This window comes from Sciurus carolinensis, chromosome 16, assembly GCF_902686445.1.
Source record: "Sciurus carolinensis chromosome 16, mSciCar1.2, whole genome shotgun sequence".
NCBI lineage: Eukaryota > Metazoa > Chordata > Mammalia > Rodentia > Sciuridae > Sciurus > Sciurus carolinensis.
In genome coordinates, this window is record NC_062228.1 from 10188943 (window position 1) to 10202237 (window position 13295).

The 13295-nt window shown below is 38.1% G+C and overlaps 1 protein-coding gene across 2 annotated transcripts in view; it reads right to left on the minus strand.

Annotated features, from left to right (window-relative positions):
* Window positions 1-13295, minus strand: part of Cntnap4 (contactin associated protein family member 4) — a 241960-nt gene that overhangs the window by 81139 nt on the left and 147526 nt on the right. The window contains exons 5-9 of one of the 2 annotated variants that reach the window (XM_047529627.1): window positions 12208-12411; window positions 11465-11649; window positions 10542-10685; window positions 8383-8644; window positions 847-996 (exon numbers count right to left, since the gene is read on the minus strand). In XM_047529627.1, coding sequence (XP_047385583.1) covers window positions 847-996; window positions 8383-8644; window positions 10542-10685; window positions 11465-11649; window positions 12208-12411 — 945 coding nt within the window. Of the gene's footprint in view, window positions 1-846; window positions 997-8382; window positions 8645-10541; window positions 10686-11464; window positions 11650-12207; window positions 12412-13295 lie in introns of those variants that run through there. The other variant, XM_047529628.1, reaches the window with a different exon arrangement.

Sequence of the window (13295 nt, forward strand, 5' to 3'; positions counted from 1 at the left end):
GTATTTTCGTGGTGAATAATGAAGCCTTGGCTACTTCCCCCAAATTAAAAAATGAGTCAGACAGAAGCAACTGTCCAGATGAAAGGTAATGGTACCAAAACAATGATAATATAAGAAACACCCTTTGTCATAATTAGACAGAAGTTTTAGCCACTAACAGTTTTAAAACTGCATTTCTAATGGCAAAGAACATTTTGTTCTAATTTTTTAGTGATAAAAATTCATTTCCATTTCTCCAGTTTCTTTTTTCCAGGCTTTTAATTAGAACATCCATGGGGCAGGTAAATGCTTCATTTGTTCTTATTCTCTAAGGAAGATGACCCCGTGTTGAAAGTCGAGGTCCCCATTTCAACAAATGCATCAGTGCACTATTACTTAGCAAGGAGAAGAGGTTGCTCTGGCTAATTAAGTTAAATCATTTGTCCATCCACATCATATTGCCCTTCTGCATTGGGCAGTGGGAAAGATGTAGGGATGCTGGAGAGGAGCTAAGAGGGACACGATCAGGAAAACACTGCAATAAAATCAACCCATGAAGGCAGAAGAAGACATAGAAGGGCCATTTAGCATTAGGAAAATATAACAAGCTATGAAGGTAAGAACCGAAGAAGGCGGCCTACTCCAAATAAATCTCATCACAGAAATTGTAAACATCAGTAAGTCCACTTAACAACGCACTTCAGATCATAATTTGTCATCGTGATCCACTCAGCATTTCCACGTTTAAGGAAAGTGAGAAATTGTTCCTCAGTATTTACGGAGGTCAAAGCATGAAGACTTCAAGACACAGGAGTTGTAAAGGCAAATAGGGCCCAACTACCCGGAAGTCCTCACACCTTTTCTTACCTCCAAAATAATAGGTGCCTCCTGAATAAAGCTGCTCAGGCCCAAGCAAAAGAGAAGCAGTGGTCACATGGCCGTCCACCACCACACTCAGGTGGTTCCTTTTAGCAGACACAGAGATGGAATGCCACTGGCCATCGTTCATTCCAACACCTGGGGGAGGGGAACTCAGTTGAAAGAGATGACTTAACAGAAGCACCCCAAGCATGGTTGTAAACATGGCCCTCTCTCCACCGCACCATTACATCCACAGTGGCCCCCCCTTATCTGTGGGGAACACATTCCAAAGCCCCCAGTGGATGCCTGAAACCCCGTGAACACTTTTATTTTTTCCTAAACATACATACCTGTGATAAGGCTTAATTTATAAGAGATTAACAAAATAACTAATCATAAAATACAATAACTACAGCAATATACTCTAAAAGTTATTTAAAAGTTATGAATGATTTGTTTCTGGAATTTTCCATGTAATACATACAGGGACCATAGTTAACCCTAAGTAACTGCAATGCAGACCAGGGAACTGTGGAAAAGCAAAATAATGCTATCGTATTCATAAAAAGATAACACAAGGAGGAGAGGAAAGGGAGCTAAGTGTCAAATCAGCATCCTTCAACTGTGAGGTGTGTGTGGTCACTGCCCCTTCTTAGGGCCCCCAAGAGAGGAAGGGCTCACCCCTTTTCTTACCTCCAGCATTCCCAGCACCAGACATCCCTGAAAGGTTAGTGTCTCCATTATTTGGCATTGACTGAATTTCACCTTCCACCTATATGATTCAACTCTTGGGGGAGGGGCTTAGGAAGAGCATAGATATTTCTACATTATATCCAACAAAATGTTTTGCCTACTTTTTTGTACTTTTATGGAGCCATTTTTATGATATATGGTAGAATTTATGCAAACTATATGAGCAGCCAAGAATTTCAGCTACCCTATGAACATGTTCTCCTGAAGTCCAACAAGAAAACCCTCTGCCCTATAGTTTTAGCTCTCAGGCTGTAAATTTTGGAAGCTTTATAAATGAATTGGTGGGTTTTGCTGTTTGTCTTGGCCCTCGTGGATAGGGCCCTGGAATTCCTCAGTGTAGAGAAAGCTGTGCCTGAGTCTTCTGAAGAAAACAAGCATGCTAGATAAGCTTAATCCAGGCATGAATTAGGATGCTGTTGGCCATGTCAGTAGTTAGCAGGCTGTGCTGTAGTTCAGTGTTAACGAATCAACAACACACCGCACACTAAATCGGTTGTCTTTAAACAGAAACACACATTTAGGAAGGTTATACATTGGTTGATTGAGAGAAATTTTATGACCAGAGACTCATAGGAACCTAACCCAACTCATAGGAACCTAAGCATACTGGCTCAGTATTCCCTAATTCAGTGTTCATGGGAACTTTGTGGAACAGAACTATCACAAATAATGAGAATCAACTCTCTATGTATGTATACAGACATGTGTGTGCACATATATACATCTATTTACACACATGCACTCTTCTAATTATGTTCTTAATTTTTATATAATGTTGTCATAATCAAAAGTCAAGGTGTTCTTATTGTTTCTAAAATCAATCTCCAATACTTCCGAAGGAGTCCCACTGACATGAATCCACAGGATGGCACACCATCCCTGTTCCAGGGAGCCACGTACAAGGAGCTCTGTGGTTGAGTTCTGAGCAGAGGCACAGAGCCCAAGCATCTCTCTTGTGGACTTACCAGTCAAGTTTACACCCACCAAGTACTTGGCATAATTCTGCAGATCAAATCACTAAACGAAAACATTCTTTTAAACCCAAAGAGCTGCTTTTCTAATATTATATGCAATTTCCTTTCTGATATCACATGGGCCTCTTTTCTGATATTATATGTAATTTCTTTTATTCCACTTAGCTGGCTTCTACCACAGCTTTCAGACTGAAAATGCATCCATGTCCCCTTAATTGAATACACCTTTTTGCCCTGGATGTATTTTATCTAACTCCGATTCTAGCTGGGATATATAAGTCCTGCATTACATCCAGGAAGAAGAAAAAAAAAATGTCAAGATCCAACTCTGGTTTGGTTTGTGAAAGATGATGGAAAAGACTTGAAAGCTGATGTGGAGCATGTAGGTTAGATACTTTTAGACATATTTCCTAAGAGTGAACTATGTAGACACCAAATAGAGTTATGTAATCCTTGATCACACTCAAATAAGTCAAACATTCCTGACTTGTCATTCAGAGCTTCCCACAGGAGGATGCACATTGAGTGGAAATCCTGTGTACACTATGCCCCAATGGATAGACACTTCTCGCTCCACCCCTATCTCCAGAGTGTCTCCATCTTGTTTGTGAAGCTTGGATGTGCCCTGTGTGCATGACTCTGCTTCCATTAGTTCACGTCAGGCTTTCCCTTGGCCTTGGACAGTGCTTCTCAAACTTCCTTTGGTGACGGACATCTTATTTCCGGATCCATGGCAGATTGATACTTGTATAAAGTGTGATCAAAATAAATCATGAAAAATTCAAAAGACATGAAATACAAGTCTGCTTCAAAGACTACGTGCTTTGATGCTGTAGTCCTCTATTCTTGCGGTAACCATTTCTAAAAGCTTCATCTCAATGTGTACATTTGTCTTGTCATGGATCAGTAACAAGTATTTCAGTGAGCCAGTGCTGGTCTAGAGAACGCACATGTTGTTTGGAGGTGCTGTGGGCAACTTCTGCGGAAGCACACAACAGAATTCATCAAAGGCTTTGGGGAGGCCTTTTAAATAACCTTGCCAATGCAGAAGCCAAGTTAGAACAAAAAGAAATGGTGACAGCCCACTTGGCAATTTTACACAGTTACATGCCTCCCTCTGATCCACTGGCAGGGTAGGTACTTGTGCCTTGGTTAAGGAGGAAACTTCAGAAAACTGTCCCCCAGCATCATTTGTAATAGACATCATTTACCTGTTGAGGAGACTTATTACCTGTCAGTGGGACTTATTATGCAAATTAAATCCATAAAGGATCTCTTTAACTTCATGCAACTAATTCTACATAATTTTTCATCAGATTCTATTTTTCTTTGTAAGTGTACGACTCCTTTCTACTTTTAGGGTGGTATGAACCTGGGCTCCTTTTAAGAATCACACTACTATGAAAGAAGGGAAGGAGAAGCAGGAATCTTAGGATTTGTAGTTTTTTTTTTTTTTATTCATTATAATATTATGTAGCTAAACAATAATTCTATTTACTACCACCTTCTGAGTTTGGGTGGGGAACCTCTTGTTGGTGATGATGATGATGATGAAAATTTTATCGAGCTATTAGTCATAACAGGTACTGCATGCTCTCTATACACGGTATCACTGAATCTTCACCACAACTATTAAAATCCTCATTTTAAGTATGGAGAAAATGAGGCTCAGGGAGGATAAACTGGTGAGTAGAAGAACAAACAGAAACTCCAACTAACTCCAAAACCCACATTCTTCTCTGCCTGCAAAGCCAGTGTCCCCCTTATCTTTTTTTTTTTTTTTTTTTAGCTATAGATAGACACAATAATCTTTATTATATTTATTTTTATGTGGTGCTGAGGATTGAACCCAGTGCCTCACACATGCTAGGCAAGTGCTCTACCACTGAGCCACAAACCCAGCCTCATTTATCTTTTTCGATTGTGTTTAACAATTAACTTTGACAAAGAGAAAAGCAGGAAACTAGGAGCTGGCCCAGAGCTATAGGGAAGGCCTTAGGATGCAGGAAAATGGTACACACAGAGCCCAGCTTGATGGTGTGCTGTCCAACACAAGTAACCTCTGAAGACACCCACATCAGACAAGGTCACTGGACAATGAAATAGGGGAAAAAACCAAGTCCACTCCATGACCTTGTGTAAGCACAGACAAAAACAAGGTCACTGTGCAAACCACAAAAAATACCATACTCCCCCTCTCCTGGATGACATGAATGACCAAGGTTGTTTTTGTTGTGTTTTTTTTTTTCCCCAATTAAAACTTTAGCCTTATTGCTTTCCTCTATCCTTCTAGATAAGATTTACGATGATACCTAATCATAGAATTACCCCTACATCCTGACAGCATTTAATCTCTAGCATCTTTGCTTCCGTGAAACTTCCCCCTGGTCAATGAACACAACCCCAAATCCTATAATAAGTCATTCTTAACACCTCTGCATCGAGTCGGTCCCTGTGGCTCTTAGGGTGTGTGTTCCTCTTGCTGCAACAAGCAATAAGCCTGACTTCCTCAAACTCCAGGTATGTTTACTGCAGTCTTTGGTTGCAAACTGACAACTTCAAATAGAAGAATGGGGTAATAAATGGAAGTGCTTGCAATTGAGGTGGTAGGACAGGATTGTGGACCAAAACCTTCCCCCGCCTTCTCTCTTTTTTCCCATCCCCCTCTGACTCAAATCACACAAACACACAAAATGCAGCAGGAGGAAAGTTTGTATCTGCTCCCTCATATATAACCTCTGGTACTATCCCAAATTGCTACAGAAACATTATGACAGCTCGGCTGACATCACTCTCTCATATGACTATAACTGGCATCCAGAGGATAAGATGTATAAAGAAAAAATAAGCCTGCCATATAGGGTAGATTCTCCGTAAAGGTGCAAAAGGCAATTATAGGGAGAACATTACTCAAGGAGCAACCGAAAGGTTGTTCCTATCTCCAAATATATTTCAGGGCTCTGAAAGCACCAGAAATTCCCATATCTACTAACTATAGTCACTAACTGGAATTAAGGATCCAGATCACTAGATAGCTCTTGGTCAAGATGACAGTATGGAGGTCACAGGCAGCCATCCCTTCAGTAGAGAGCAGGAGCTTAAGGGAGGACAGGATTATAGTTTGCAGAGTGGGAACAGGCTGGCAACAAAAGGAAGGCAGGGAGGAGTGGAAACATGGCTTCTCCTGGGTGGGGCAAACCAAGGGTGCAGCTCCATTGCCGGGGGCACAGGAATCACACATGCCCAGCAAACACAAACACCCCACGCATGGCTAGCCTGTCTCAGTCAGGACCCGCCACACAAGGAAGAGGCCTCATTTTCACCATCAGGCAAAAGCTGCAGAGAAATGCTACAGATCATCAGGAATCTCAAGTTTGACATCAGAGACTTTTGTTTAAAATAGGAAAATAGAACAGCATTGTTCAGTGGGTCCTTGATGCCACATGAATGGATTTTGCTTTGACTTCTATGAAAGTGATGACGATATTGTATGTCATGAGGGATTTTAGAGTATTGCTAATATGTTGCATGATTTAGATAATATAATGTTTCAAAAATGATTTAGGCTGACATAATATTTTTGAATAGTTCCAAATGACAATTTGCAAAACTGTACATGACATTAAAATTTAGCTTAAAATTTCAAACATGTACAATTCAGTTCTTTCTCAATAGAATTTAATTTTTTCATTGCAAAAGATAAAAATTTTGAGTTCTTTGAACTTTTAAGATTAGTATCTTCAATAGCTAAGAAAAATTAAGCTTCCCTTGCCTGGTGAGGTGGTACACACCAGAAATCCTAGCAACTCAAGAGGCTGAGGCAGGAGAATGGCAAGTTCAAGGCCAGCCTCGGCAACTTAGTGAGGCCCTGTCTCAAAATAAAAACGAAAAAGGACGGGGGAAGTAGCCCAGTGGTAGAGTGACCCTGGGTTCAGTCCCCAGTACCACACACACAAAATTAAGCCACCTTTCTCTAGTGGAAAGACATTATAGTATGATACCAATACAGTAAAAAGTGCATGTATTTTTAGTGTCATAATACAACTGATTTAATTATCAAACTTTGTACAGGTGAAGTCTCTCCTTATGAAAGAACAAACTGAGCCCCCACCCAACTGTCATTTAAGTAGCATAACAGCACATGCAAAATCTACTTGCTTCACTGAAATTAGCAAAAGTTAATGTTTTGAAAGAACTGGAAAAATGAGGATAAAGTTGGTAAGTGGAGGCTGACTTTTGTTACCTGCAGTGTAACAATTTTGCTATATTAACTTTCTATTTAGTCTAGGCTCTTTATTAGTAGCTATGGAAATAATCACATGAAGTCATATGATATCATAATGGATTACATTGTATATGGATTTAAACATGCATTTAGAGATTTTTATATCACTCATGGTATACCCTTCAGACATACACCTAGTAATTTATGAAGTCTATATTCCTATAAAGTGGTGAGAAATGAACTAGCTTTGTGGCGTTGACTACGGTAGCATTGTACTGAAGCAATTTCTTTAAGATGTTTAAAATTAAGCTATGAATATAACCACTTCAGAGAATGTCAAATACATCACAATAAACCACACATTAATGGCAAGCTTACATTTTTAGACCCTCATTTTAGGGGCCTATTAATTGTTAATAAGATACTGATTAATTTATTTCCTTTAGTCAAGCCTGCATATCTCCCACATTTTGAGCATGACATTAAGTCAAGCACAGCACCTCTTAAAATCATAATTAATAGTGAATTTCTAGTTCCCATATTTAAATTGCAATGATATATGAACAATAGCAGAAAGATTATAAAGAATAGTCATTTGTGTATGCATTTGTATGTTTGTTTTGCTTATGAGTTTTCAAAGGTATTTCAACTTCTTTTACTCCCTCTCCAAGTCAAATTCTATGAATTTTGGTCATAGTTAATATAGAGGAATGGCATGCTGTCATTGGTAAATTGTTTTTAAAGACCATTTATTAAATTAATGCAGCAATTTACCTCAATGTGACCTTCAGTTTCTGAGCTTAGATGCTCTTCTATTTATGTAAAAATGGAGATACCTTGTTGAGAACTATATAATTTTAATGAAGAAAGAAAAATATTCCTCACTTAAAGCACTGACCTAGAGTGACATTAATTTTCTAGACGCTCATATAGTCACCTTTATTATATTACTTCTAATTATTAAAACAAGACCGTATTGCCTACAAGTAGAGAGATTTCCAATTGGTGCCCAAAGGAAAAACTTTGCACAAAACTTTACGTCCTACCCAAAATCTATCCAATTCTTTAAAAAGTACAAGTAAAGTTAGTTTGGCTAAATATTTAAGTTTTGCATTTACATGGGACACATTGATACAAAGATAGAGGTGTAGATTCCAGAAAGACCTCTCCCATTCTCCAAAAGACAAGATAAGACACCAGCCGTGTTTGGCAAAGTCTAGTTTTCCTATAAAGGACATCCAATTAACTTATTGGTCTATTTTAAAGTGTTTCACATTATCCTCAAAACACACATTCTCACGATATTCTATAATTTGTCTAAAGTGGGAGAAAGAGTCACAGAAGGAAATTTCTATTTCCCCATCTCTATCATTTTGGTGAATAAGAACTGCAAATGTTGGAATGATATTTGAAAGGAAATTGGAATCAATTTCCTCTAAGGAAGAGTTCTGATAATCTTATTAACTCCAGTATTCATTTATTAAACAAATATTAATTTTTTGGTTATGCATAAAATTTGTGGAGAAGGAACAGAGAGATAATGAAATCTTTCAGATCCATATGCTTGGCCTGTGGGAGTACATTTATTACCTGCTGTGATGTCACTGGGTAATTTTCCCTGCCGGAGGAGATTCAGCTTAAGTTTTCCATCACTAAGCAAGAGGAGGAGACCCCCTGAAACCAGCTGAAGTTCACTGAAGAGCAGAAGTCCAGCCTTATTCCAGGTTCGAAATTGAAAACTGGCTGAAATTTCCTCCTCTCTGGGAGAAGCCAGCAGAGCTAAGTAACTCCTGGAGCTCAGAAAAGTCAGAGGCATCCACTGTGGTTGTGAACAAGAAAACGACACATTTCCCTGAGGACAAAGTAGAAGAAAAAGCTTTCAGCATGCTTTACACATTCCACTAGTAACAGAATTTGAAATATGCGCGAAGACTGCTTATCACTTGCACCTTATCCTCAATTTAAACCAACAAATTGCCAACACCATGAAAATCCAGGACCCTTCCATATGCTTTAAGGTTCTCCAACCACTTTCTCTGGTCTTCTCCCCATTTCTTAACTTTAAAATAGATTTGAAAAGTCCATGAAACTGACATGTTGGAAGGAAAACATTTGGTCTTGGTCAAATAAAAACATTAAACTCTATTATGAGTCTGTTTAAGAGTGAATTAACTTCCATTTGTGAATATTTATCATGTTCCAGTGAATGAAATAACAAAAGTTAAAGAGCAAACGATCCTAATGTATACACTAATCCATAATGTAAAAGCAGTTATAAGACCATCAAACTCAGGAAAAATGGAAATATTGTCCACTGCACTTGGGCTCCAGCTTCAATTAGCCTGCAAGAAACACACCCTCTCGCCAGTGAGGAGTGGGGTTCCTGGGCATTTTCTGGAAACTCACTTTTTGATTGAAACACATATCTACAATATTTTTATTTCCCTTTGCAATTATTATTTTCTTTTTGATTAAAAAAACTTTGAAATCTTGTTGAAGGTTAGGATCATATAAATACCACCAATTCACAGACAATTAGGAATAAAATTCAGTTAGGAATAAAATATTTTTTTCAGTAATATTCTTGTGATATGCTTTGGGATTTGCTGAAGCGACAGGAGCTACAATTTACATATATTGAATTTTAAGTAATAAAAGAAATTACTTATTACCAAATTGGTAAAGCTGGAAACCATTTGCCCCAGAATTTCCTTCCCTGTCTGCTTCTGGGTAAAGCATGATGAGAAAAGTGTCTTGGGTGATATTTGACAGTCAAAAGTAAAACACCAGCCAATTCGGGGATTTTTGTGATCACACACGTGAAGGATGAGAGCTGATTCATCCCACTCTCCGGATCTCCTTCACCCTGTACTGCCTCTTCCTCCCAAAGGCTGGTCTCCACTGAGCAACATGAGCCCCGCTCACCCCTAGTGCTTGTCTGGGGACCTCAGGGCCCTGTGGTTACCCAGAGACAACTGCCAGGGACCCCTCAGAAAGCCTTCTCACAGGCCGAAAATTCTTCTCAAAGTCCAACATGTCCGTACACAGTGCGACTGGAGGCAGAATTAGTGGCTTCTGTGATCTTCCAACTCCCCCTGCCAGGCCTTCAACTTCCAAGTTCCTCTGACAATTGCTAAGATCCAAGTCCTAAGACAGATCCTTTGTTCACAATACTCACTCTTGAGATGCTTCCCCGACTAATCCCTGACCAATAGTTAGATTTATATTCTGCTACAGGTCCACTGAATTAGAATATAATGCAGCCTGAGCAACAGCACTGTTTGGAAAGATTGGCAGATGTAATGCTGTAACCACCTATTAGGTTTTTTTTAAAATTACTTGTTATGGATGACCATGAAAAAACACAAGTTTTTTTCCAATGTCTCTCTAATATACACGGATGTTATTTGATTTCAGAAACTCCATATGCTCATCTAGTGAATTGGTCAAGGAGTATCCTATTAAGGCAATTGCAGAGCAAAAGAAATTAGTCTCCTAGGAGTAATAAAATCACAACTAAATCAAAATATTCACTGTTAAGAAAAACTGCTTTACTTCACATAAAAATAATTATGTGTTGTGAATTATAAGTCCTTTAAATAGAATTAATCCCTTATATTCACATTGCCGGAGAAGAAAATTAAATAAAAGCAACCTTGAAAATATCACATTGACTGGGAACCTACAATGTAGCAATTTTATTGCTGAAAAGACATTCCGTTCACTTATTCCTTCATGCAGACTCTTACCATGGTGATGATCTGCGGGTTTTGTTGTTTGGCCAAACCAATGATGTCAACTCCATTATAGTAGAGATTTTCTAAACATCCATGAAAATTTTTATATTGGAATGACACTGATTTTTCAGGTGCTGGAATCCCTCCAAAGCTGATCTTAGAAAGAAAAATAGCATCAATAATATTGTTTAGTGATTTATGATAATCTGCTTAAATGATTACGATTAGCAACTATAGCTGCCAGCCTGATGTACAGATCAAGTTTTCATCATCCTACATCGAAAAATAGTAAGATAGAGATTTTAAAGCAAATTTCTATGCATTCAGTCCTTATTCACACTGGAGCTTGATTATTCCAACAAACTGTTAATCACACCTTGTTTTGATATTTATCACTTGATGAAGAAAATCTCATCTTTATATCCACAGTAAAACTTGATCTGTTAATAATATAACTAAAAGGGACATTTTATTTTGTATACATTTCTAGTACACATTGACATTTGTGTATTTGAATCAATGATCAATGAGTGAACTAATCTTTTGGTACCAGGTCTACCCCTCCAACACCCCATAGATCCACACTGCTCAGGAGTAGCCTAAACCAGAATGAAATCATGCAACACATTTGCTTTTGGTAATTAGATCTCATCACATGGAAAATTTCCTACAGAATCAAGACCCTTAAGGTAACAAAAAAAAAAAAAAAAAAAAGAGTGACCCTGCACTCTGATAATAAATTAGCACACTGCAAGGAAGGTGGAGCCTCAAGTCCCCAAGCCTGCCATCGAGTTAGGCCACGATGGGAAGTGCTTCACCAGCCAGGTGACGGACTGTCCCGGGGGGGGGGGGGTCTCTACTGCACATTTTCTGTTGGGAAGCTAAATGAGACATAGATCATAAAATCTGTATTAATTGAAATGTAACCATCACACCTCATAATCAAGATCCAGGTAATTGAATTCTCCCTGTGCATGGAAACGATGCCTGTGCTCGTCCACTGTAAAGTTGACCTGTTTGCCCAAACGCTGGATGACCACAGAATGCCAATGCTGGTCATCCAGCAGGCTGCCCAGGGTGAGATTGATCAGTGCATGAGTGGAGGGAAGTTTAGCATCACCTTAGAAGAGGGAGAGACAACAGCACCATTATTCCCAGTTAAATGAAAAAAAAAAAAAAAGTTTCCCTCCTTTGACACTGCATCTCTCAAAATAATGGCAATGTCCTTCCTGCATCCCACCCCAAAGACTAGTATGGATTTACCTAAAGTTTGAATACAACAGTCTCCCAACCTTGTAATTTCTTTCGCCGCTCATTCTTTTTATTATTACTACTCATTGCATGCTCATTTTCTATGTAAATTTTATCTTTGCTACAACCTCATTATTTTTACTACTGCAATATTTTTCAATGACCCATCCCTTTCTTTTATGGTGCTAGAAAATAGTTATGTAGCTCTATCAGAACTATAAAAAAAAATCATTCGGCAAGAATCTTGTGCAATTTACAAAAATATGAACCATTTTGACATGAAAGAGTAATAATTGGCAGATAGACAAGCCCTTGAATCGGAAAATAAAGCACGTTAAATGTTAAAAAAATAAGCTATAAAAGCATAAAGTTACCTAAATGATAAGTAAAGGATTGAATCTTCAAGCAACGCACCAAATGGTTTTACCTGAATTAATAAGTAAAAAGAGTTTTCCTCTTCTTAACTCCAGCGTGATATGATCTCCACTTGGCCCTGCCCTGTGGAGTAGAATCCCATCACTCTGCATGGTTTTAAATTTCAAAGAAATAATATCTTTTATTGGGCTCAGGGATTTTTGATCAAATCGGTAGAGAAGGGAACTTTTTCCATCAAGATCAACCACCTCTGATCCTAGAGACAAAGATATCAAAAGTCATTGTAAGAACAAATATGCCATCCATTAATGCTTTTTAAGTGTATATGTGTGTGTGTGTACGTGTCCATAAGTTATGACCATCAAATGACTAATTCCTTCTTGAAACCCAGGATTCATTCCCTTTTAGTCTTTACTGCTTCCAAAATTCATGATGTAGAAATACATTTTAAATGTATACCTAATTTTCTCTTTTAAAAAAGAAAATCAGAAAAAAAGGTTAAAATCGACACACATAAAATCACTTTGCATTTTCACGATCAGTACTTTTAACAATGCTTTTAAGTATTGAAATTAGATGGGTTTTCTAGCTCTAGAAAAAGTAATTTCGATACCTCAAAATGCTTTTATCCATATAGAGATCCTCATACAAACAAGCACACACTCTACACTTCCACCACTTCAAGCGCATATTAAACTGACCTTTGTGTTTCTTATACATATTTTTCATGAGTAAGCAAAAGTATTTAAGAGCAGCGCTATTTTCTGCCTTCTCAAGGGTGTCGTTGGAAAGACATTAACTTAATGATATTGTGTGGTTTATTCTGCCGCGTTTGTGTCATAACTGTGACACTGATGTGTTGTTTCAGCTTTCTGACAATGTCGTACCTACTCATTGTCAAGACCACTCTTACTCAATCCATCTGAAAAAAGATGTCATGTTATACTGGTAACATAACAGTACATCTGTCAAAATCAGTTGCACCCTGGACAAGAGACGCAAAAATGAACGGATAATACTCAAAAACCTAGCCGTGTTTTCTACATTTCACAAGTCGAAGATTTTTTTTTTAATGCAATGACCCTTGAGAGTACATTTATGTAATAAATGAAGACATTAGAGAAGCCTAATAAAATATGA